Raw genomic sequence first — 27,798 nt, forward strand, 5'->3', positions numbered from 1 at the left:
GTTTAAGGCTCTGTTTGCAGTTTTAAGGCAAATACTTTTAAAGCTCACTTTCATTTTGGTCAAAACATCAAAATGAAGTGGACAGGGAAGGGAAAATGGTCTTTGGTGGTACGATACTGTGTGTGTGGGGGGGGGGGGGGGGGGTGTCTTGTGTAAGCTCCACCCAGATATAAGGAGCACCACATGTTGAATGACAAACCCAGACAGTTTCACCTTCTACTTTGCCAATGTTACCTGAAAAATCAGTCAACAAGAATGTGTGTGTGTGTGTGTGTTTGTGTGTGGTGCAAAGAACCACTGTAGCACATCCTGTATGTTTAACCCCTGCGCCTATGTGCTTACAGCTGTTTTGTGGGAAGTGGAAACAGCCAGGCGGCTCAAATTTTCATCTGCAAGATGTTTGTTTGCATTTGCGTCTTTTTTTTTAGGTTACGCTCTGAGGTGTTGTGTGTGTTGATCACAAAACGAAACCAAACTCAAATAAACCAATGAGGAAAAGGGAAAATAAACAAACCAAAATGATAAAACAAAAGTGGGAAGTCAATATTAAGTGGTCAAGGCAGTCTTTTCCCTTGGAGAGAGCTGACAGCTGGATGAGGTAGAGGTAAAATCCTGTGGTTGCTTAGTCCTCGTCTTGCTCCGCCTCCTCCTCTTCTTCTTCCTACAAAGCACAACAGTGGCCGCCCATCAGTCACCAAAAAAAGAAAGTTATGTGTACACGTTAGACAGCAGTGAGATAAATAGCACAGCTATTAGCATATACATATATTTGGGCAAAATATATATATATATATATATATATATATATATATATATATATATATATATATATATATATATATATATATATATATATATATATATATATATATATATATATATATATATATATATATATATATATATATATATATATATATATATATATATATATATATAATTTTTTTGGTTACAATTGTTCTATTTGTTTTTTTCATTGAGAACATCCCGCAGCTGCTGCTGAGATGAGCACCATTGAAAAGGGAGGAAGGCAGTGAATGGGGGCTGGGGAGATGCTTGGCTTTGGGTACTCTTCAGAATGAAATGGATTTCATTTTCCACATGGCTTCATTTTATTTGGGGAGGCTAACTGACACAATTTATAACCCTCTTCGCTGTGTTGCTCTCATTCAGAGGAAAGGCCTTGGCAAAAGCCTGTCTGCATTATATGAGCCAAACTCCATTCATTAGTGCAGCAGACACTTCAGCTGTGAAGAACCAGCTAAGCGCTACCATGTGTGACATGGGCGAGTGAAAGAATTGAGATGGAGAGAGGGGACATAAAAAAATTAAAAAAAAACTTTATTCATATTCAGACACCCCTGCCCACCAATCGTGTCAAACAGACCAGAAAACACCAGCTTAGTTAAAAAATCTTGTGTGTGCTTAAATGGAATTTCAGATTTCTTCTGGCAGTTTGTTTTAATTCAGCGCTGCAACTGCTACATTTTTCAGAATTCAAATTTTTTTTTGCATAGATTTCTTCTAAACATTCTATGTTTTTGGAATCAAATTGTTTAAAAGACTCACACGCATCATCGCTTCCTGTTTCATTCGGCGAACTATTAAAGCAATAGCTACAGCACCCCGAAAATCACTAAAACTTCAATGGAATTCTCCTCCTGAAAATTTAAAAATGAATTCATTGGCCAAAATCACCATGTGTTTGGTTTAACCATCACCAATGAGGAAAGAAGATGGTTCAGCAATAGTAAATAAAAGCCTGTGTTGTTGGTTTATGGCGGATCTTTTGTTCCCTTTGAAGTTGAGGGAAATTAGCATCATAACTAAAAGTTGCACTTCAACTAATTATAATATAATTCTATTAAGAAAAACTAATTGAACAGTGTGCTAATATAATCATATTAACAAAAACACTACTGTAAGTAGTAAAAAATAAAGGGCACAATGTTAATATTAATAGAAAGGAAATGTCTGTATTTTTTTTTTTACAGGTGTTTTACCTGTATTTAGAATTTTGCACTTCATTGCGTTGTATTTCAGTGTTAACAGAAATATCTGCAAAATTGCTGAATAATAACCTGACAGAAAATTGCAAGTACATTTTACCCCCAGTGAAGGGTTTTGCAAAACTGCATACAAACATGGATTAGTTAGTAGTTTGCCTGAACAACTGGATGATCAACTCTATAAAGATTACGGTATCATATTTGATATGCAGATTTCTAAGGCCTTTCAAATATCAACACTATCACAACTTTGCTGAAAAACCTGTTGTACACAGTCTTCTATACCTTCTGTCACCTGCAAGTAAATGGCCTTTTAGGAAAATTCCTACACTCTCCATCTTCAGGTCATGGATTTGCTGTAAAATCTAATTAATCCCTTATATTTACATGCATCTTACGCAAGTAGTCTGCCATACTGTTATAAAAATTTCATTGATTTACAAGCCATCCGAATGAATTTTGTTTGCCCTAAAAATACCAGAAACTTCACCAAATTGTAGTTTGGGTCTCTAAATAAAATTTAGGCATTTTTCCTCCTAGAGTATGAGCTCCCTGTTCTCCGATAAAATCTATAAAAGCCTGATATATCACATATGAAACTAAACAAAAAACACAAACTTTTTTCTTTAGAATTTTTTTTTTGTCTAAAGTTTCAATAAACGTATAGGCCTGGTTGAAAAGACAGGGCCGGGATTAGGCCATAATTCAATTAGTACATTTAAGTAGTTTTAATAAGCATGCCTCAGAAAAAAAAAAAAATTACTGGTGTGCATCTTGAAACAAAACAATGGCGCTGACATATTTTGAGATATTTCAGTGAAAGTGTCTTTGAGTTAAAGAAGCTCAGACATGCATTTTAGTCTGGGCCTAGGCTTAAGCCTTGTCTGTGAAAGCAGGATAACATTTAGATTTCTGGGGTTATTATTTCATACATCAGGCTTAAGAAATTAGATTAGTCTCAGATATACCTGACCGCAATTATTTCTTAGGTGGCTTTTGGAAAAGATGAGTTCAAAATAGCTAAAAGTGACTAAAAGTTTAAACTAATAACAACATCTTAAATACTTAAATATAAGTTTCTTTAAAAATAGTGACGCAATGGCTAATAACATTTGCTCTCTGAGAGAATTTCATTACATATAATTAATCAAGATGGTGCTGATAGTTTTACCTTCTGGTTAAGAGATACAATCTCAGACTACGTATATATATACCTGTGTATGTATGTATGTGTGTGAGTGTATATTCAAGGCCTTCCAGGTGGTGCAAAGCCATCAGGGTCTGTGCGTTCCCACATAGCAACAAATCAGGCTCAGTTATGCATTCACACCGTAGACTTGTCCACACCAGCTAACAAGATGAGGTGAGCAGATTCCTAGTAAATGTGTGAAGATTGTGTGGGAGAGTGAGGAATTGTATCTCAACCTTGTGTGTTTTTTTCTTATTAGGGTCTTTCCACTTTATCAAGACAACACACATCAAACATCACCATTAAAGGGACCCAAAACTGAAAATTCAGTTTCACCCTTGAATTGTTCCAAACCTGTATGAGCATCTTTCTTCTGCTGAGATATTTTGAAGAATGTGGGTAACCCAACAGTTGATGGTAACCATGGACTTCCAACGTATTTTTTCCATACTATGGAAGTCAATGGCTACTGTCAAATATTTAGTTACCAGCATTTTTGAAGATGTCTTCTTTTTGTGTTCATATATATATATATGGCATTTTCAAACCAAGTCTGAATTCCAAAATGTTAAAACAAATAATTTGTGTAAAACAAAATATGTGTATTTATGAATATTTTATGTAGATATATTAATCAATAAAAAAAATTAACTGAATTAATTTAATGAAAATCGGATTATTTAAATCACTGTAAAAGTCTATTATAGTATATAAGCAGCAGGCTGCTGTCTTTCTTCATGAGCACATTAAAAAAGCACTGTGCACAAGACTATAAAGTTGACTCCATTGTTAATATGCTGAAGGAATTTTGGCAAGAGAGGATAAAGGGGCAACTCTTCAAAACTAATCCTGTCTGCCAGATTGCATATCCATCTGTGAGGGGATGAAACCAAAGTAGACTCTGATTCCACACATAGCGCATTAGGATTTACATTAGCCTTAACCAAGCAGGTCTCTCATCAAACCAGAATTATGCCCCCCTTTCACTCACTTTTTATGAGGACTTCGTAAACCCAAAGGGCAAATCCTCTTCCTCATACAGTTTTCGCAAGCTGCCACCCCCTTCTAGCCAACTGGCCTTTAAGTATCATATATGTGTGCATGTCCACCTGCTGTATTAATTATATATGGTGCAAATATTTCATTTGACATACCCGAGCGGGCTTTTCCTGGACCACTTGCTGTGGCTGAAAGACAAAAAGAGAAACAATTATCATTTTCTGAATGCAATAGATAAACTCATTAAATAATATAATGAAACGTATCATATATATATATATATAACCATTTTTAAACCATAACATTCAACTGTAGTTTTAAATCTAATTTAAGTTCAGACACTCGGATCCAGGCGGAATCCCTAAACTCTGATCCCTTAAAAAAATGTAGCGCCTCTACATTGGCAAAAGTGCAGTATACATTGCCCAGATTGTGCCCTACTCGCATTACATCATAAACCCTAAGCGCTGCCACCCCACAGGAAGTGCTTCTAAGACCGGAGCTTGAAAGCTAAGGAGTCCTCCGCTGCTCTGAGTGAGAACCAGGCAAAAATAAAACCCTGAGAGTGTCCAATGTTTTGAACCAAAGCCAGCCAGTGCCGATAGAGTTCACACACCATTTGGGATGGTTGGGAGCAGCTGGGGTGTTTTGTGCCAGCTCTCCCTGGAATGTTATCAGGCTGCTGTAACACAGTAAGTGTCAACACCGGATGGAAGCAGGCGAAGAATGCAGCTGGCGATAAAGAGAAATTGGGAAAATGATACACACACATTCCAAATGGGATGGACAGAACAAAATATACAATGGAGAAGACAATAGACACGAAGAGGAGGATAATTCCAACACCTTCCCGACTGCACCTATTTACAAACACATTAAATTTAAGACGCCATGTACACTTTACGACTAACAGATGACTCTCAATGTCAAAACTGCACTGTACGTTACATAACTAATGATACAATACATGCACAAATGTACCAAAAACACATTCAAACAGTATCTAAAAACCAGAGACTCATAGAAAAACTCTTTTCCTGTTGGCTCTGAACTTGTCACCCTGCAGATCAGAAACCCTGATCCCTCTTGCCCTTCTGCCCCTCAGAACGAATAGAAAAACCACAGCCTTTTCTCTCACAAAACAATGCTTGCTCTTTGAAGTCATTAGTAGCTGACACACCAAATCACATCTGCAAACTGAATGACCCCTGGGATCCTTTGACACCCTTGAGCTGTATGTGACATGTACTAAAAGAGCAAGATGTACAGTATGTTCCTAAAAAGATAAGGTGAAGCTGAAGAACCAGGGCAAACCCAACACGGATTTCACCTATCTTCAAAAAGCTCTCTACAGATCTGTATTTCCACTACAAATCAATACAAAAAAATCTGTGCCAGACAACTGCTCTCCATGAGAGCAAATATAAGTCTAATCTGTTTCCAGTGCTGCTAGTCTGAATTTGAATTGAAGCAATAGAAATAAATGTTATTTTACTTTTATAGTTATATTTAATGTGGTAACATAAAAGTAAGGTACCACGAAATAAATATGTAATCATTTTTTTTATATAATGTATGTAGAAAGGGAGGGTATGACTCCATCACATATGTGACACATATATATCAGATGAAATGCAAAAAGCTGTTAGACAATATTTGTATCAGTGGTAAATTTAGGGTAATTATTTGAAGATATATTTAGCCATCAGGTTCTAGATATCCAAATTATAGATAACTTGTGGTCTGCTGAAATAAACAGAAATGCATGAAAGAGGCAATGAAGTAATAGCAAAAACTCTCATGAATCAACTAGTTCATCAATGTTCATGCACAAGATGACAATTTTTCTCTTCCAGCTCACAGCTCTGTTAACTTCATTGTTAATGAGATCTGGTTTTAATGTAGGAAGTCATGTTCAGTGACCGAAGGGAAATTAGTGTGAGAAGCTAATTATCTTGAAAGAACATTGTCTTTTGTTGTGTATTGAGTGAAATGTTGTGAAACGTGATGTGAAATGTGACTAGTGACCAATGGATCTTTTTTAAACCATGAATTGCTTAGTGGGTTCAAGGATATCTGGGCTATAAAACAACATCTTAAAAAAAAAAAATAATAATAATATATATATATATATATATATATATATATATATATATATATATATATAACAAATATTTTGCATACACATTTTAATTAAAATACTAATTTTACAAATTTATATCTATGTATTATAATATAGAATTATATAATATAAATACATTTTTATATATTTTTGATAATATATTTAATATTTATTTTTATATCACCTAACTGAATCCTTAACCTACATTATTCATAGTTAAATATCTGTCAAAGACTTGTCTGTGTAAATTCCCACAAATAAAATTAAATTAACCATATGTTTTTATATATATATGTTTCTTAGACCCTGTGAGCAAATACGAAAGCTGTTAAAATGGAGGACTGCAACATTACTGTACATTTTAACAGCTTTGCTTTTCAGTAGGGGAACTTCCAGTGTAAAGACTTGTGTTTATAAGTGAACAGAAACTGCACTCTGAGAGGTTGTAAAGGCCATTAAATTTGTATGCCAACAGGAGAACAGAGCAACTGCTCAAATGTTATTTCAAGTCGTGAGTCACATTCAGCATGTAGCACAAAAATGTGAGGCTATGCTGCAGTTGGCGTGATTGACAATGACCAGAATTGTCCTATAGTAATTAAAACCAAAGACATAACTACATACCAAATATAATCGATTAAGAATCAACTACTGCAAAAACCCATTCCAGTTGACCACACAATTCTAGATATTGAGGGACGACATGTCCCCTCAATGTCTTTGGTGGTTATAGCTTTAATTAAAACCATTTACATAAATATACAGGTTGATTTGTGTACTCCACATTGCTACCAGTGTAAAAAAATGCTCCTTTATGAGAAGTTAAAAACAACTTAAAAGGGTATCTTGAAAGAATCTCAAGCCTTTTCTCACTGAAGTGTCAGAAAAAAAAGAGTAATTCACCAGTTCTTAACACTACACTGCCAACTGGCCTCAGAGTTCATTGCTTGCCACAACCCACCACATTTGAAACAAGTACTACTGTGAATTATTTTCCAGCCTACAGTGTTACACATGCCAAGGAAAACAGAGACACCCACTGTGTTCAGGAATGATAACATTGATGAACAGTATCTCCAAAATAAAAAACAATGGCAAAGAGGTAGAAAAGAATGTGACATTCTTCTATTTTTGTTAGGAAGTGAGTTGTTCACACAAAATCTATTTTCACATTTTGTGTTACATATTTCAAAACAGTCATACATGTTTGAAACCACATGAAGATGAGAAATAGTTAAAATTTTTGGCTGAAATATACCTTTAGATTTTTCTTTAAATAGATAGTACTACATCTTGCTAATGACTGCTTGTAGTACAATTCCTCCCTTTTCAGTACGAAACATTTCTTTTTCTTAAGGAGTTAAAGTAATAAGATAAGCAACATCTTCAACATCCAATTAAAACCTGTCTGGACTGGTGGCCTCTTTTAAAGTTGTTCTAAACTTAACAACACAATTAGTCAATGTGTTCTCCAAAAATGAAGAGACATGCCTGAGCTTTTTCCAGAAGTTTGTGTGGGCGTACCATTATGGGACAAAAAACTCACGATTCCTTAACATATATAGTGTCTAAATCTTGAGGCCTAGTGAGAAAATGACATGCAAACTCTTTTCTTATTAAATACTCCAGCAAATCCTGGTTTTAAAATAAAGTCGGAGTATTCTGTATCAAAAGGTGATTAATATTGTTGTAGAAATGTTTTCTTGCTGCCATGGACTCTCATCCTGCTTTGAATGCAAGGACGATCTTTAAAAAATATTGAAAATGGGAAAGTATGTGTGGTAGACATGGTTTTGGAGATGCTTCAGTCTTCAAGAATGCAAAGAGGTCTTTGGACCAGTTACACAAAGAGATTATGTAATGGTTGTAAGTCAGCCTCTGGCACAGGTACCTTGGGGCAAAAGCTGAGAGCACGCAGCTGCATGTCTCAGCAGCTCCAGAACAGAACGTGCCGGGGCAGAGTTAAGCCAAGCTAGTGGAAGACTCCTGCTCTTAGGACCTGGCAAGTCTTACCAAAACCATTCTTTGCGCCAAGATTCATTTACTAAAAGCTTTACACTGTGGGGAACCCTTCCCTCCTCTTATAAGAAACTGCACTGGAGATATTTATGTCTCTCTTTTTCTCATTCATTGCCTCTGGGGTCTTTGAATGTTTGTCCGAACAACAAAAAACTGAGGACATCTATATTTGAAATCCCTTTTGATTTGATGTCTTAGCATGAGGGAAGATATCACATTGGGAGACCTTCCATTTTTATTCCAATTTTGAGTTTATAGCTTGTTTAAAGGGTTAGTTTACCCAAAAAATAAAATTAGCCCATAAATTACTTATCCTCAAGTCATCCTGGGAGTACATGACTTTCATCTTTCTGAACAAATCCAGATGGAGTTATATAAAAAATTGATAATTCAAGCTGTTTAATGGCACTCAGTGGGTGTTGCAGTGCATCGGTCCAAAAGAAGTGAAATAAAAAGCGCCCATCCAAAAAAGTGCCTCACAAAGCTCCTGGGGATGAACAAAGTCATCCTGTAGCAAATCGATGCGTTTTTGTAAGAACGTTTTCTATTTAAAATGTAATAATCATTTAAATATAGCTTGCAACTCACTTTTGTACATGGAAGCAGTTCCGGGGGAATGGCGTATAATGTCGGCTTTATATATGCACCGCTCAGAAGTGAAAAAACAAAACAACAGTCAATAATTAAAAGTATAAATCGAGGATTTGTAAAGAAGAATGTCGGAGGATTTCGATATAAGCCAAGAGGAGACTGGTATTCCTTTGCTAAAGTAAGGACATTTTGCTTCCTTTGATTCTTGTAAACAACAACTGGTTGTTGGTGCAAGCTACATTTGACCCATTATTTAAAATATTCTATCTGAGCTCCCGGCGTGAGTTTTTTTAGGCGACCGTTATTTTAGAGTGTACTGCCTTATTGTTTCCATGGCGATGCGTTATGCTTGTCATGTGACACAACACAGCAGATCTGTATGACACATGGATCGCTTTTATTTAGTTTTTACTGTTTTATTCAAAATATTTACAAACATGCCCACTATATTATAAAATATCTGATATTCCGATTCTGAAATATGTGCAAGTAAATATATTTGGTATTTTAAACACTTTTATATCGACCGTGTTAGTTGATCTATACCAGGTGATGGGCACTGCCATGTTAGTTTGCACTGAATCCGAGCTTTGGGATTTACAACACGCAAATTCATCCTTTCCTTCCGAAGCACGTTGAAGTAGGTCTCCAGTAAACTTGGAGAAGGGCAAAGTAAACTTTATAGTTACCTACACAATCTGTATATGATATCAATAAAAACATGTAGTCAGATTATATTTGTAAGGATCATTATTGCAGTTTCCATAGACATCAGCGCTGTAAATGTATGGTTTTGCTAGTACTTTATATATCTGAAATCTAAAATAAGCATTATATGGTTGAAAACACTGAATATCTGTGATAATGACAAGCGCTCAGCGCGTCCGATCTGGCTCTGCGCAAGCCAAAGCGCGAAATCGAATTTAGCAGTTGATGACGTGACGCACTGAAAGTTCTAATCACACCGGTGTGATCTTACGCTTCAGGGACCACCCAAGACTGTTCACACCGTTGTGATCGTACGCGTTAAAGGGTTAAAGGAACACTCCACTATTTTCCTGGACCCAGAGATCGGCTGAATGAATTCGAAAATGGTAAAACTCAACTGTTTAACTCAAGAGGAGTTAGAAAATGAGCCTATTTTCAAATATAGTGAAGTGTTCCTTTAAAGGGATTATTATGTTAAAATATGGCTATTTTTCCTACAAAAACACATCGATTCACTACAGGAGGCCTTTGTTCACCCCCCAAAGAAATTTTTTATTAAGGATGTGTGCTTTTTATTTCACTTATTTTGGACTGATGCACTGCAACACCCGCTGAGTGGCATTAAACAGCTTGAAAGATCAAAGACAATTTGTTATATAACTCCAACTGGATTCATCTGAAATCTTATACACATAGGATGACGTGAGGGTGAGTAATTTATGGGCTAATTTTCATTTTTGGGTGAACTAACCCTTTAATAAAGCAATTTGTGGAATAAAAGAATAATAGAACGATGATAAATGATACTAAATTAATGCATTTTACTCTGTTTAGACTGTAAATGTATTTTCCAGCAAAATATAATCATTTTATTTATTTTTTTCTAAATCTCAAATTTTATGTTATTGGATCTGTCAAAATTGCAGATTTTGGCCAAAAAACGTACTGGGTGTTGTATTGTATTTTTGGAGGCTAAATGGTAGTGAATCCCTAGTGTAGTGGTCTCGGCTTTAGAAAACACATTTTACTGTTTAAATGCACAGAATTTGGCAGATTTTCCCACAAAATAAGCACAAAAAGTTTGTAGATTCTGTCTGATTCAATGAATGCCCAAATCCATACTGTTACAGGGACACTTTAACATGGTACAGCCCAGGAGACTCTTTCCTGCCCATAAGCCGTATACATTTTACCTGACTGCCTGGTAAAATACAGAGGGAAAGTTTAGAAATATGGAAGCACCTAAAATTCACTTTAAACTTAAACGGCTAACATATGTTTTGCGTTTGTGGGGGGGGGCTTACTTGTACATAGTCTCCTTAGGGCTACTGACAAGAATTCCACAAAGACAGGAAACATAAAAAAAAAACTCTGCTTGATTTGATGAGGCAGACTTATCCAAGGACTCCCTCACTAGAGGCATACCCCACAGACGAGCCACCCAGTAACTGCACCCCCTCCGCTCCCATGAATAAAGGCCACATGTTCTGTTAAACTAGCTAGACATCTCCAGGGTACAGGGCCACAGCACTGGCTTTGTGATCTCCCTTGGAATGCTTCCCTCCACCGTTTCGGCCGAATCTGAAAGGATTCTAGGTCCAAGAGCCCCCCTTCCCACCCCACCGCTCACAGGTCCCTTCTCGGACTCCAAATCAAGCACCCTCCCCAACCAAACAGTGCTATGAATGCCACCTATCATAGCTGGGCTAAACCCTGCATTTAGGGGGAATTTGCCGAAGGGCCCTTTGTAGAAAAGAAAAATGTCTGCCAGAGCAAGGAATGTGGAAAATTCCTGGCAAGACAAGCAGCCTTTTGTTAGGAGTTTTTTTTTTTTTGGAGGGGGGTGTTCTGGAGGGGAAAAAGCACAGACAAATTGGATCTGGTCTGTTTAGGAGCCTCTGCTGTTTGAAATGAAATCAGTTCCCAGAGTTTCTCAAAAGAGAGAGGAAGAGAAGGGAGAGGGGTGGTGGGGGTAGGCACAGTAATTCAGGGTTTTTTACTTCAGTTCCACAAAACCTTCCAGTTTTGAGGGGTTTTTTCCCTGTTCTTTGGGCTCTGTAGGGTCTTTATTGGGAACTGGGTCAATACATCAGTCGGTCCAATGGGATTCTTTATATACACTGAAATATAGATTTGTATTTCTCAGCCTGTTTGCCAAAGTCTGTTTTGATTTTACTAAACATTCCAACTCAATAAAAAAGAAATAATGTTTTTTAATCAAAAGGTTTGTGTCAATAAACTTGTTATTTACATGTATTAAACACAAGGCATACAAGTTTGTAGTAGAGCTGCCAAATTAATAAATAAAAACAAAACAATAATAAATAAAATGTTTAAAAATATCAATAAAAATGTTTAATCAATGTAAAATGATGCCAAAAAAGCATGTGTGTGTACATATGTGTGTATACACACACATATATACACACATGCTTTTTTGGCGAAAGAATGCATGTATGCGGCCCTCTGTGTGAACCACTTCCTCGCCTGGCCATACCATGATAAAGGACTCGTGTCGCAGAGGTGCCACCATCAATAATGTATGCCACATGCCTTTCCGTGTTCATACACACACAAAGAGTTCATGTCTTCCTCCCCCTCTTCCTCACTTTCATTTATTCATTCACACGTCAGCAAAATGTCAGCACTGATGCTGCCATTATGGACAATTTAACTGCTGATAGCAAATTATTGCCTTTTGCTGTTCTCATCATAGCTGTTCTCAAAAATATATTATGAAATTAGGAACTAAAATTATGAAAGCCCATTTCCAGGAGATTTTTTTTTTTGGTAAAAAGTCATGTTTATGACAAAAAGTCAAAATACATACTAATTCAAATTTATGAGATGAAAGGTCAACAATATGACATATTAAGTCACAATTACGACAAATATAAAATTATGATATAAAACATAATTAGGACAAAACATCAAAATTATAGCATTAAGAGATTAATTTATGAGACCAAAAGTTGACCTTGTGATGTTACAATGAGATAAAAAGTCTATAAAAAGTTTTTTAAATTTTTTTATTTTGACAGTTAATCTCATATCTCATATGTCATAATTATGAGCAGTAATGCATTACAAGCAATGTGAGTTACATAATCAGATTACTTAAGGTTAACTAGTAAAGTAATGCATTACTTTTTAATTTACAAGAAAATATCTTTACTTATTCAAATAACATGCATTTACTAATCTCTCTTGCACAAAAATATATTTAGTATTCCTCAAATTAAATATGTTATATAACACAAATAGCCTTTATGTATTTAATCCCATTATAATAACCAGTACATTTGATGATGACCTTTAATTATCCAATTCAAACATACAACATTATTTTTGCTTAAGAGCGTTTTTTAACTTTCTTCTCATGCATCCTATTCTTCATGCAATCCAGAATGGCAGCACTACTGAAAGGTTTGTTTGAGCTGTGCCTTCCACTGTACAGACGTTTATTTCTTTTCATATCACTGTTGGTAAGATAGGGCTTTTACATTTGCCAAAAAAAGTACTTTTTTATATATAAAAAAAAACAACCAAGCCCAGACCAGATAAGAAAAATTAACGCAAAAGTAACAGTGCATTACTTTCCATAAAAAGTAATGCATTTAGTTACTTTTTTAGGGAATAATGCAATATTGTAATGCATTTATATTTCACAAATTATACTTTTTTATCTTGCAATCTTATTTATAATTTTGTTACAATTACCTTCTAATTTATACAAGCTAAAATAATGCAATATCAACTTTGATTAATCTATCAATAAAACAGCAGAAAGCACTACAGTATTAAATCTCTCTAATATGGGCAAACCGTATTAGTTGTTGTAATTATCTTTTTTCCCACTGCTTTCACTTGTGCCCTTCTCCATCTCCCCCATTTCAATCTCTCACCTCTCACATTCTCATCACCGGAGCACCTATCGAGGCAGCTGTTATGGTCGCTGGCTCAGAGAAAAATGATTAAAGCGCTTCCAGAAGCTAGAACAGGAAAGGGAGGGAGGGCAGCGAGAGATGAGGGGGATAGGTCAAAGGGGTCACCAGTGGAAATCCGTTGAGGTGGTCCCAGCAAACTCCTGCTGTGTGAGTAGAGCCCTAGACTGAACACACCCCCATATTGGCAGGAATTCAGCTTCTCGGGCCCCAGATACAGAGGGAGAGAGAGACAGAAAAAAAGAGATGAGAGGAGGGGAGAGCGCTCAGGGAATGCAGGGAATGAGGTAGAGATGTCCACTCTCTCTCATGCCCTATCTAGCTCACAAAGCTGTCCAAGTGAGGGACAGGAACGGGTTCAAGCCAAAATGTAAACGAAGCTTTTGCAAGTGCATACTTCAAGACCCCAACTCCTGGCCAGGGTTCCAATAATTGCTAATAAAATGTTTGCAGATAATTACAAAAATCTAGTCACCATCACCACCAGAGTTCTGCCAAATGAAATGAAAACTATGAAAAGTAATTTTTCCGAACATACTGTACAAACAAGAAGTTTTTTTTAAAGACCTCTCAAGACCTTCTTATTATTTATGCTGGCAAACTCGAAAATTGTCAGCTCAAGCCAACATGACTTGACATTTACAACCCTCTATACTTCTGTAATGTCACAAATTTCCAAGTGAAACAAAAACATCCAACTCAAGTTAAAAATGTAAAGTTATAAATTTATGACAAAACTTGATTTCATCTATCATACATAGAAGTCAAAATTATGAGATACAAAATCATCATTATGACAATTAATTCACATAAATAAATAAAAATCATGTTTATAAGATGAAAAGTTTACAAACGTTTTTTTTGTTATTGCAACTTTGTTTCTCATAAAAAGTCGTACTGACTTTTTATCAGTACGACTTTTTGTTTGTTAAAAAATATTTGGCAAAACTTGATTGAAAATTGTGGGCGTTACACATCTCCCGCTTTTTTAATGAATGAAGAATCAGGTCACATTTATTTGAGTCTTTTTCACATCTATTAGTATTATTTTAACTATCATAGAAATTATTGCATGAACTGTCATTAAATACATTAAGTCTTAAAAGATTTAACATAATATTACATTAACACTAGTCTAGATGAATCATACGGAATGAAAAGTTCTTAAATTTGGATAAAATAATTTGAATAATATGCCTTGATGAATCATGCACAATAAAACCAAGAACCTGTACTGTATTAATAAAGTAAATAGGGTCAGTTTTAATTTAAAGGTAGTAGCCCATGTAGACGGCCATGTAGACACCGTATGTCTAAAAGCAAAGTCTCACTGTGGCGTTCTTGAAACATTTTGATTTGTTTACCAGTTTAAATAAAGCTGACAGCATCTTACTCTTTCAGTCTCATTTAGTGTGGAATAAGGAATATGGGGAATAAAAACAGGCTGAAAGACCAAGCGTAGGCCAAGCCACTGACTCAGAGAAGGACAGGACCTCAGCTGACTGCCGAGTTCAATATTTGTCCCGGGAGGCTCGCAAAGGCTATAAAAAGGTTTTGATGTTTGACACCAAATTCCCATCACAATACCCTCCTCCTGCCTCACGTATGGACACATTTAGAAAGGGAAGAAAGGGGAAAAACAGAGAGAGAGAAAAAAATACACTTTTCGCACTTTGGCAACGGCTGAGGGTTTTCCAAACCTCCCCACCAAATCGAGACTGTTGGATGACTCCCAATCGCAGCCCTTGTTCCCCTTGAAACACTGCGCGCCTCCCCTCTTCCTTGCCAGACTCTCCCTCGGCTCTGATTCCACTCCTCACCACCTGACAACACTGTCTGTCCTCCAGCCAAAAGCATCAGATCCTTGTGTGAGAGAGGACTTCCTCCCCACCATCTCCTGTCCTCCGCACATTTGTGCCTCTTCACTTATTCATTCATTTTGCTCGTCACTTTCTAGAGGTGGGAGTAAAAGTCTGAGCGTTAAAGTTTACGGCGTTCCAATTGATTTTTCCCCCTTCCAATTTGGCAGTAGCTAGAAGCTGGAAAGTGACCTGCTCAGATGTTTGTGAGGCCGTTGTGGTCCAACAAACATTGGTGGAGAGAACCACCTGGGAAGGGAAGAGCGAATACAAATCACGACTCTGTCATCAACCTCATATCAAAGGAACTCATAGTGGACATCATAGTGTCAACATCTTGGCCAGATCTTTTGAGTGCATGTGACATCCCTCGTGGTGTGAAGACGCCACAGGAAGTAAATCTATTGTCTAAGCTGACATTCCCACTTCTTGCCTTGGTAACACACAAGCAGGGCTGTTGTCTAAAGTGAGCACTAAGACTTGCGCAGTGCAGGTCTAGAGAGAGTGCAAGAACTTCTCCTTTCTCTTCATGGTCTCTCTTGCAGAGGAACAAAACGCGTAAACACGCTGGACACCGGCCAGTTGGCAGTATGAAAGGGGACTGCAGTGCACAACTGAATAATGTTAGCCATCTGAGGACAGAGATAGTCCGTTCCAACACACCCCCACCTCCACAACACAGTGCGGCTTGTCTGCTTGGCACAGGGGACCCGTTCCATCTCTGCACCTGTGCAGGAGGAGCACCCGGAAAAGGAAGAGGGAGGCAATAAATCAGTCTTTTTGCTGCTGAAGCAAATCTAGCAGATAACATTACAACTGGTGCAGGAGAACCGCAGAATTCTCCCTATAGAAGGACTTCCTGTTGGCCTGATTTATAAATAACAAAAGGACTTGAGCGGAAATGAGTAATGAAATGTTTGAATGCAATTCTGCACCCACAAAAAACATCTGACATATGGTCATAATTTTAAAGCATAAGTAGGTTGAGGGATATATATGGAAAATTCTGGATTTATTAAGAAACTATGCAAGGTAGTAAATATTAACATAATTTAATGTGTTTTTTTTTAATTCGTCATTTAGTTTTGTAAATACTGCATCATTATTGCTTCATATATATATATATATATATCAAAGCAACCTATATATGTCATAATACATATGTCACAGCAACATGAGGATGCATGATGATTGTTTATTGTAAACTTTTTTAGCAATATGTATACAATGATTTTGTTTCATTTTTAACATATATCAATCAGTGTCATTTTAATTTGTGTTGGGTGCTTTTGTAATTTTTAGTTATTTTGTCACCAATATTATATCATTTAATTGTGCTTTTATTGAAAAAAAAATGTCTTAATTGTTTTTAACTAAAAGGTTTTTGTTATTGTTCTTACATTAAACTTGTTTTAATTACTTGACACTTTAACCCAAACACTGACATTCATCCAATTAAAAAAAAGGCAAATACATAATCAAAATGCTGAAAATACATTATTTTTCAACTACATTGCCCAGCTCTGACCATAACCTCCAAACAAAAAAACATATAAAATTGAAATACTCCTTGTGGACACAATCTAACAGCTGATGACTGATTGCTGAAAACGACAAATTCCTTTTTAGATAGATGTTCCTTTTAGCAAATTAAACAACTCAAGGTCTTTATCAGATCAACTTTAACACCTATCACTCTGGAGGAGCACAGTTTTTTGCAGCTGTGCCACCTGCGAAATGTTATTTTAGAATCCCAACCCTTTCTACATCCTCTGACTGCTGGAATTCCTGTCTGAAAGCATGATGCTCAATGCATCCATCTCAACAGGGCTCATACTAAATCTGATGAATGCCCTAGACAGATGAGCGTTCGGTGGCTGTCCTAAATGTCTTCGGTGGAATACATCTTTTTCTCTTCTTATTGCCAGAGCCACCTTCCATTATTAACCATTTAGCTGGGTGAGGGGGCCAAAGGAAAACATTCCAGCCGCCCCTTGTAGCCAAAAAGGATATGCTATAATTAGTTCCAGGAGGGCGAGCAGTAGCTGAATGAGGAAAACTGACTTGTTTATCCAGAAGAGCAATAGCAAAGCTCTTGTCAAGTCCATTCTAAAGATGTGGAGACAGCCGTCCAGCCTCTCGGCCATGTCAATTCATCGGTGACATGCTAAACAGATCATAATCCACACACAATGACCCATGCAAGAGGACGGAGGGCTGCAGAAGAGCATGTTTCCTATTGCCCATTCATAAAAAAGGAAACAGGAAGACAAAAAATGTTGGTTTTCTGCCTCAAATTGCATTGGCTGAACTCAAAAAAGCCTTGGCACACAGCTGGAGATGCAGGCTCATTCTTTTTTCGGACACCCTAACGTTCCGATCGGAGCACTCGCTATCTTTCTCTTCTTTCCATCTCTGACTCATTATCATTCACACTTGTCCGCAAGTTCATCTTGGACTTATTCACAGGATGTCATACCACTATGCCCACTCCTCATTCAGGATGTTTGTAGTATGACCAGACCGATGAATATAACTCAAGATTCACACCAGCTTGTAACATTCATATCAACGGCAACATGTGTCTTTGTGCAACAGAAAAATTGCATTCATATTAAGATTTCTTTAGCATTTTTTCTTTTCACATTTTACAAAAAAATAAATATAAAAATATGAAGGAAATATAAAGGAAATTATAAATAAATCTTAGAACTGTATGAAAATCAAGATTTTAATTTTGTAGCAAAAATAAAAACCATTAATGTTGATGCCTTTCTCAAAAGAAAATGGTTGAAAGAGCTGATGTATTTGTTAATATTTATTTGCTGACTAGCTTAAGTGTAGTTAACCTTTGTCCCATAAAGTTTTAGTTTGTTAGCTTCAATCAGGAAGACAAACAGTTTTAAAAATCTAAAAAAACTCTGAAAAACTACTTATATAGCAGTCATTCTGTACTTCATAACGTCAGATACACCATCACGCAAAAGCTATTTTTGGTTTATTTGTCAGTCTTGACAATTTCTTCACACTATTAATAATATCATTATGTGTAGAATCTTTTAAATTAGGAAAAATAAACAGTTTTCTTTGCTATTACTGTTGTTGTGTGAGGAAAATGTATAGAAAGTCTACACAGCACCTATAAAGCATATCACTCCACTATGTTTTTGTTGAAGTCTAACTGATATCAATGTGTGGGTGGATCAAGCGTGTGTGGTGTGTGTGTGTGTGTGTGTGTGTGTGTGTGTGTGTGTGTGTGTGTGTGTGTGTGTGTGTGTGTGTGTGTGCGTGGGAGTGTGTAAATGCATCACGCAGCCATCATGAAAGTACAGCCGAACGCACCTTTGGGCATCAGTACAAAGGAAATAGGGCAATAAATGTAAACTTCATCAGCTCAGTCCAAAGAGTTCAGCCATTCAGACTCTCAATCTCACACAATCATTTAAACACGAACGTCTGGATCAAGTTTGACCCTGCTATGTACGTATATATGTGTATATATGTGTATGTGTACACAGTTACCTTTCTATAATTGTTCTCTGATGATCACGTTTTGGTGCTTTAAAGGAGATTAATTTACCAAAAAAGCATTGAACAGTAAGCCATGGTGCTTATATAGGCACCACAAGTTTGAATCCAGTTTGCAACATTCTCTCGTTATCTACTAATCACTAATGCAAATGAAAGTGGCATAAAGTCCAAAACACACAAAATAATTATTAGTTAAAAAACACGCTATTTTGTCTTTGCGTTCTAGAGATGCTCCTGTAAGACTGCACTCATTCTCTGACCCATCTAACCCTTTGCATGTCTATTAAAGTTTAAAGTTTCTGTCCTAAAACAGTTTGACGTGGCAAGTAAAAGCTGAAATTTAGCTTGTACGCTATAGGGGCTCAGCCGAGACCTGGATGTAAACGGTGTTTTGGAACAGTTTGGCTCACATGTGACTCAAATCGCATTCCTGTATGATAGAGTCAAGATGGGTCATGTTTTCCTCCAATACAAATGTACTAGTTTCTGTATTGAACAAATCATTTCAGCCCCCCGTGCTAATACCAAATCCATGAAACTATATCGAACTGTGTAATGAAATCACACTGAGGATCTGATAATAAAATAGCCAACTTTAAAGATTTGCACACAGTATCTCAAACTGTGCTGTCACTTTCCTAAAAACGTATAGTGAATTCAGATGTGACATACTTTTCAAGTCAGAGTGTGTATGTGTGTGTGTGTGTGTGTCCAGGGGCCCTGGAATGGTTGGCTTTTCCTGTCTGCCTGAGAAAAATCCATAAGGACACAGAGCCGGCATGCCACAAAGGGTTCATTCTCTCCATATCTCCCCACAGTCATTCTGGTGGCACTTTTAACTGCCTGCAGCTTTACTCCTCCAGCTATCAATCAAATGTGTCAACCTGATAAGCACTGAAAACTACAGGTTATCGGAGGAATTACTGAAAGAAAACTGAGCGCAGACAACTGATCAATTTCCACCATCTTTTTCACATTGGAAATCAACAGAATAAGAGACAAACAAGTACATAACTTTATGAATACTGACTTCTAAAAATTACAAGAAAATATTTAAAATTTGATTATTATTAATTGAATAAACAAATAAATAAATATATATATATTCAATTAATATTTTTCCCAATTGTGCAAATTAAAAAAAGGCAAAGGTTTTTATTTTACCCCTAAAGGAATGACTAAATAAAATCATGCTTTTCTCCAATGGCGTTTTAATAATTTTTTTTATGTTTGTGTAATATTATATTTGTCACTACGTATAAATCTAAGAATACTGTAAATGTGTGTATATATCAGTGTGTGTGTGTGTGTGTGTGTGTGTGTGTGTGTGTGTGTGTGTGTGTGTGTTACAATAGTGTTAAATCGGATACTGCATATATAGGCCAGATCAATATGAGAATAAAAACTGATAATTAAGAACATTATACTAAAAGATTTTATGAAAATAATACCTGGATTTTTTTATCATATAAATGTTTAATAAATGATATTGGAAAAAAAAATGGAACAATACATGAATGAAAAATCAAACATTATTCAACACATCATGGTTTTCCAAAGTATTCACAGCATGAAGAAACACTGAAAAGCACAGGTAAATGCAATTGTTCTGCAAATGGATGTGTCCAGTTATATATGACTAATGTAAACAAACTCACCCATTTCCTGGGTCTTCCTCGAGGTCTCTTCTCCCCTGTGGTCTCAGCTTTCTGCAAATGCCAACAACCATGAATTAGTGGCCGGTATTTCATCTAGTGCTTTAAACAAAGGTTTTAGGCACACAATTTGTCACAAGCAGTCGTTTTCATATACAGTCACAAAATGACAAGGTTAAATGCTAGGGCTTCATTTCCTCTAATGCTTTTGATGTAGAAAGAGTTTGTAAGGTATATCCGGGCTTCCAACAATGAACTGTCTCTATTGCTCAGGTTCCTGGTCTGTGCAACATAATATTTTACTAGAGGAATTTTATGCCATTCAAGTGTAAATAAGAGCACCATTATCAGCAAAACCACCCAGATAAGGGCCATGAAAGACAGTTATGGGGTTCATTCATAGTGGCTCCAACTTAGGTTCAATTAAGTACTCTAAAAATAAAACAGCTTGCAGAAAACAAAGTCTTTAACATGTTTTTTAAAACATATCATTTTGTTGCTGAAGATGTTTGAAAGACAATTCTTGCATCAGTAATTGTTAGGGGGCAAGATTTCTGATCTAACGGTTATCTAACTTCACTGTCTGAGCCAGAACTGCAGGGAAGTATATCCTAAGGACATTCCGTGTCATTCAATAATTTTCAAAACATAACTGAAAGTATTTGACAGGTGGAAGCAGGAGAATTTTGCGATGTGGGTTTAAACAGTGGTGCCTTGACAAGACAAGAGGCATCTTCATTATTTATAGGATATAAAGTTTTCTTCTGGCTGTGGGCTTTTGTTATGCAGAGCACTGCAGGAAACCTTACTCAAATCATAAAACATCTATGAATTCAGTGAATGTCCCAGGAAGGGTAGGTGTCAGGGGAATCATGTTTGTCAGCAGAATATACATCCAACCAAATGAGATATAAATTATTGTTGGTAGAGTGTGTGTCTCGAACCTATTAACATCATCAGCATGCTAAAGCATTACACACTAATCTGAGCTAGTTATCAATGTGGTGCCAAAATAAATCCTGAATCATGGGAACATTTAAGATTTAGGTGTATGACGAAGTCAAGACATGTGGATCCATAAATGTGTCGCTGACATGAAATATAATTTATTTCGTATTTAATAAAATTAACTAAAAGTTCATAATTAGTTTGTTTTTGAAAGAGTCCTATATTTGGTTTGTTCAGTGTTTTCGGTAATTACAACAAAACAAAACTAAACTAATGTCAAATAAAATCAAAATGTTAAATGAAAAAGATTTAACTTAATAAACTAAAATGAAAGTTAGAAATGTTGCCTTGGAAACTAATATTACTTGGAATACTAATATTAATAAAAAAATAATAATAATAATAAATAAAAACTCCATACAGATATATTATTAATAATAATAATAATAATAATAAATAAATAAAAATGACAAAAGCACATAAAATTACTAATACTTTAAACTAAAAGTTGAAATTGAAAACATGAAAAAATAAAACATAAAATTGAATTCAAAATGTTTAAAAAAAAATGCTGTAACAGTACATAAATGATACTAAAACAACACCGGTTTTGTGAACTGGAACAGTGAATGCCTGAAAAGATCCGATTCAACAGAATGATTTTGTTCATGAAGCCGACAACACTACTTCTCTCAAGAATGTGTGAATCAGCTAGTGAAGACATTAAGATTTTCAGTAAATTGTCTTACATTTTGGTCATTCCTCACTCAAATTTTGCCAATGGCTTTGGAAGACTTGTAATACAGTCAAATGGGCCACTCTCATTGTAATTTTGAAGATTAACAGACCAACATTTACTTTCATTACATGCTTCAATAGAATCACCTTTTATAGAAATTGTACCTTTAGGGGTGCAACAGCTTGTCATAGGTCAGACAACTTAGTACCTTATTTACTTCTAAAATATTCATAGCAGTACCTTAAGGGTACATATCACTTTAAGGTACTAATACACACCATTCAGAGTAAGGGTGTATTCACATCAGGAAAGTCCACTTGTTCACTTGCTTTGGTCCGGACCAAATACAAAGTTGATTTTTTTTATTTTTTGGTGCGGTTCGCTTTCACACTGCCCTTTGAACCAGAAATTGTAAACAAAACCACACGTGTGCTAAGGTCATCCATTCATTGGACAGAAAACAGCACGCATAGAAAAGCAATTGCAGGCTTTCACAAGTGTCAGCTAACTCCGCAATCGCCCGTAAACACCTCTTCAGCTGGGTCTCGGTTCGATTGTTTGGTGTGCTCCAGAGTGCGATTGCTGTATTCACACCTGCCAAAAAGATCCGCACCAAAGGGGGAAACGAACCAGAGTTTGTTTCAATCGAACCAAACAAGACAAGACCTAAGAAAATGTTGTGCCTTTAAAGAAACTGCCCCAGTGACAAGCTGCTGTACTCCTAAAGGTACACTTTTAACACATTTTTCTATGACAGTGAAGAAAACGGGTTTGGAAAGACATGAAGGTAAATGATGACAGAATTTTCTTTTTTGGGTGAACTATCCCTTTAAACCCCTATTCTTATTGTTGGAAGACTTCCGCAACAGCTTCGACAGTGCATCCTCATCTCTTGTGCTGTGTGTAATGTGTTCAGCCCTGTTTAGGTTGGTCTGTTTGCCCTTACTAAGTATTCAGGCATTGTCAAGGCTCACATTACAACTTCTCCAACAAACACAGTTTGTTTTGAATACCCCAGGATCGCTTTACTATTCTGCATAGGCATGACGAAGAAACATAAACCTGAACGTCATAGTTCACGCCACAGCCGGTCACTTGGAAAGGACTCAGAGTCAGCTACATATTGCCTGTCAGCCTGAGTCCGGCTACCAATTTTTTGAATTGAAAATGGGTAAAAATTTGATGTAAAGATTAGATTACGGTGCTTATAATTCTTGCACATTCTCAAAGACACAATCCCTTTAAGCTTGTCTCTCCTCATCTGCATCTTTCTCAATATCTCTGTCTTTCTCTGTCTAATCAGTGTCTCCATACCCTCAAACCTCTGTTGGGGAGCTTGTATTTTTAATAAGGAGATTTAATGGTCTGCAAGCCGACACCCTGATCAATTAATCATGTCTGTGTTTGCGTGTCTCGTGTCTCGTCCAGCCAAGTCCCATGTCTGCGGCAGACACGAGCCTGGGTGCTCACTGTCCTCTTCGACACCAGGACATCCTGCCATGCGTGTGAGACCGGGGACAAGGCCATCTCTCATTAATGGAAAGGGAGGGGCAGTCTCGCATCTCCCAAACCCACTTTTACAAATGGCGGGTGTAAAATTAGCCCCCTTGTGCCCCGTTTCAAGTTCGAACAATGTCTAGTCAACGGAAAATATTCGCGGTAGTCATTAGGCATAACGCATTGACTAAAATGATCGTAGCGTGTCGGAAAATGTCTGGAGTTGACAGCTAAATGCGTGTTAATCACCATCAAGGTATATCATGGTTTGTTTAGCCTGATTTAGCCTGGATTGTTCCTATGATACTAGTTCTGTGGGTTCTTTAGTGCAATTAAAAGCTAACAATACCAGCATCAGTAATGCGTGAAATTGCATTATTTATTGACTGCTACACTTCATGAACCTGTCAGTGAGTTATTAACTCAGCTCTCTTTGTCGGCTCGAAGACGAGAATCACATAGTAATACTTGTAAAAACCAAAAGCACTGACAGTTGGAGGGAACTTCCTGCAAACCTTCAGACTAGACCACACAACAAGCGAGGCAGAAATGTTAATGACTTCATTACAATACTCTTGCCAGGACAACTCGTCTTTAAAGGCATTCCCAATACATAAACAGAATTGTGCCATTATAAATGCTGACAGTCACATTCAGCTAAACTGATGCATGCCAAGTAAATCGTATGTGATTTCTGTTCACATGGGTATTAGAAAGGAATGGAAACAGAGTTTGTTTGGCAATTTGCAGCAGTACATGCTCTATCCTCTCTGCGCAAAGTATACACTTCATGCATGTGTGTGTGAATGCATGATTGTGGTTCTCTCACGTATGCACGGTAATTTGCCTAAGGTGAGAAAGGGAGAGAGTATTTATGTGTGTAGAATTCACTGCCACTTTTAGGTGTGTAGGTCAGCAGGATTCCCCTCACCAAGTTACTGAAGCTTAGTGTTAATTACTGTGCTGAAACACAGAGCAAAGGACATCAGGTCATTGCTGTCCGTTCACACAGCCTGTATGATTGAGAGATCAAGGCGGCAGCCCCCAACATTCACACACGCATACGTACGCCCCAGATGTTGACACACTTCACATGCTTCTAAATGTTCTTGACACGTTCTTGATGAATGATTCATGAAACTGGAAAGAACCCATTTCCCCAGTTAACACTGCCAAGGTTAATATTCCTTTACTTATGAAGTTAGATGATAGATCTCATGATAGATAGAATGATAGAACAATAGGTGGAAGGATAAAACAACTGACAGAAGGGTAGACATATAGATAGATAGAATGATAGAATAATAGAACGATATATAGGGTGGTAGAACAATAGAACGATAGATAGAACGATAGAACAGAAAGTTGCCTGGTTCTTACCTTCTGCACTGCTTTGGAGGGGCCCTTGTTCTTGCTTCCTTTGGGGCGTCCCCTCGGTCGTTTGGGGACAGGCTCTCCTGTGGGTTCCTGAGGAGAAGAGGAGGTACTTGGGCCATGAGGACAGGAAACAAAGCCATGGGACACTTTCAATCAGCAAATCAAATGACATTTATTTGACATTTATTTTGGAAGAATGCACAAGCACACTTTCCATACCAGTTTCAAGGCTTCAAATTCTAAAACAATAAATACATTGCTCAAAATAACAGCAAACATATTTGGACACTTTCTGGTTGTCAGACGTTTGTGGATCATGATCATAGTAAATGTGATGAACTATACCTGTGGTTACTCTGCTATGTGAACATGAGGAGAACTAACCTCATTCATCCACTAAAAATCATACTGGGGCAAACTGCTTTAAAGTAATTGTAAAAGTAGCTTAGCCAAGTGCAGGTGCCATGATCTGCCATCTAATGCAAAGAAATCCATGCATTTGAGGTGTACCTTGAGTGTACACACATTTACTTATAACATATTTAAAATTTTGAAATTTAACATTTTTCACATCCATGCATCATCTTTACCAGCCAAACGATTCAGTATACTGGGTTGCCAGCTCATCCTGATGGCTATTTGCAATTAGACGACGTATTACAGTGAGTCACAACTGAATTACTTACTGAATCACATCCTCTGACCACAAACACTCAAAAGTTCAAACAAGAATTTTGAAGGATGTGGTCATGACTAAACAGATAATGTCCACTGACATTACATTTTAATTACACGCCTGTTGTTATTATAACCACTGCTCACATCAACTGGTACATTTAAAACAGACAATATACAATATTCTTCTCATTACCCTTATATACACAACACAACTACTATATTATGTTACAGACACACACACACACACACACTGTAGCGCAGACATTAACATTTAAGGCATTAAGCTAATCTTATCCAGCGATTCACAAAAATGCTTCCACATCACATATTAGAGACCGTTGTGATTAACAGATGGCAAGCATATCATTTGGAATGCTATCTACTAGGAAAGGAGTGCTTTCTGTACAAATACAAACAAGTCCTACTCGTACAATAAACCTAACACACACACAAGCTATACATTCAGTCTGCAGGAATTCCCCACAAGAGAAATGCAAGCTTCAAATGCTATCACAATCTTAAAACTTCTGTCTAAACAGGCCTAGTGAAAATTCTTGAATAAAGTAGAGCAGAACACACTTTACTGACTGAACAGAACAGACTTTGCAGTGACAGCAGTGTCCTTCAGTGTGCCATACTTTAATTCATCAAAACTATTTTAAAGTAATATTTTCATTATCTATATTTATTATACACAACTCTTAAAGTAATAAGAATATTTAGAGTTAAAAAATAATTTATCATACTGAATGTGCAAATCAAGTAGTCAAGGTAAAAACATAATTAACAGTAAAAAAAAAGTGTTATTATTAACTGTAATAAAAATGTTTAATTAAATAAAATTTAATAAAAAATTAAAATGTCGAATATATATATTTATATATATATATATATACATACATACATACACACACACACACACACACACAGTAGCTATAATAGTTATGGCCAAGTTGTAGTTCTACCAGGATAAAAGTATACTTTCCATCCTTTACTGTCCAAACTTACTTAGTATAGAAATACACTCACAAATATAGAAATACCAGAAATTGGTTTGCTGGTCTAGTTGATTTCCCAGCCTGGCTAAGCTGGTTTTCAGCAGGTTTAGCTGGACGCCAAGTTGGTCAAACTGAAAAATGACCCAATTCCTGTCTGAGAGACCAGCAAACTAGCGCAGTCTGGTTTAAGCTGTTTTTGCAGCAGGGGTGCATGTAAACATGAGCCCTAAAGTGCGAGCTAAGAGTAATATAGTTACAGTAAGAATGTTTATTGAGCAACCTGGTAGGTCTAAACACGTCCATTCCCGATTTAGAATATTAAAGGCGGTGGTGGAAGAAATAAGAGTCACACACTGACCTGTTGCGGCTTCCTGGGTCTACCCGGTCCCCTCTTCTTTGGCTCAGGCGGGGCGGGCTCGGGCTCGGGCTCGGGCTGCGATCCTGAAGCTTCGCCGGCGGCTTCCTCACCGCGCGCACTCATCGTGTGTGTGTGTGTGTGTGTGTGATCCAAACCGAGTCTCGCGCACCTTCTGTTCCTGCAGCACGAGCTCTCCGCCGGTCAGTCAGTGTCTCGCGCTTATCAAAAACAATGCGCACATGAAGGGGATGCAAATTTTAAATTAAAAGCGCGGTATTGTGAGAAGCACGTGCGGCCACTTGGTTGAGAATTTGGCACAGACACACACACACACACACACACACACACAGATTGAAAAAAATCTCCTCTGTAGAATTAAGTGGGGGTGGCTTTAGTAATAAAATAAGCCCAGTGATCGATTGCAATTTGAACGAGACATTCGCAGAGGGAAGTGTGACAGACTTTACTGTCAAATCCACGCTACTGCGGATTCAAGAATTTGCGGGGAACGACTTTGTTCTACGCGGATTGGTTCAAGTCAAAAAATGGGGGCATTTTAAATGCCCACGCGGAATTA

The 27,798-nt window shown here is 36.9% G+C and overlaps 1 protein-coding gene across 1 annotated transcript; it reads right to left on the bottom strand.

The window, feature by feature from the left end:
* LOC132098857 (high mobility group protein HMGI-C-like) lies at window positions 1-27,798 on the bottom strand. Its single transcript, XM_059505081.1, has 5 exons — window positions 27,222-27,798; window positions 25,191-25,277; window positions 20,630-20,680; window positions 4,353-4,385; window positions 1-661 (listed from the first exon to the last, which is right to left on the bottom strand). The coding sequence occupies exons 1-5, from the start codon at window positions 27,342-27,344 to the stop codon at window positions 623-625; spliced, it is 333 nt and encodes a 110-aa protein (XP_059361064.1). The 5' UTR covers window positions 27,345-27,798; the 3' UTR covers window positions 1-622.

Source organism: Carassius carassius, chromosome 22, assembly GCF_963082965.1.
Source record: "Carassius carassius chromosome 22, fCarCar2.1, whole genome shotgun sequence".
NCBI classification, from domain to species: Eukaryota; Metazoa; Chordata; class Actinopteri; order Cypriniformes; family Cyprinidae; genus Carassius; species Carassius carassius.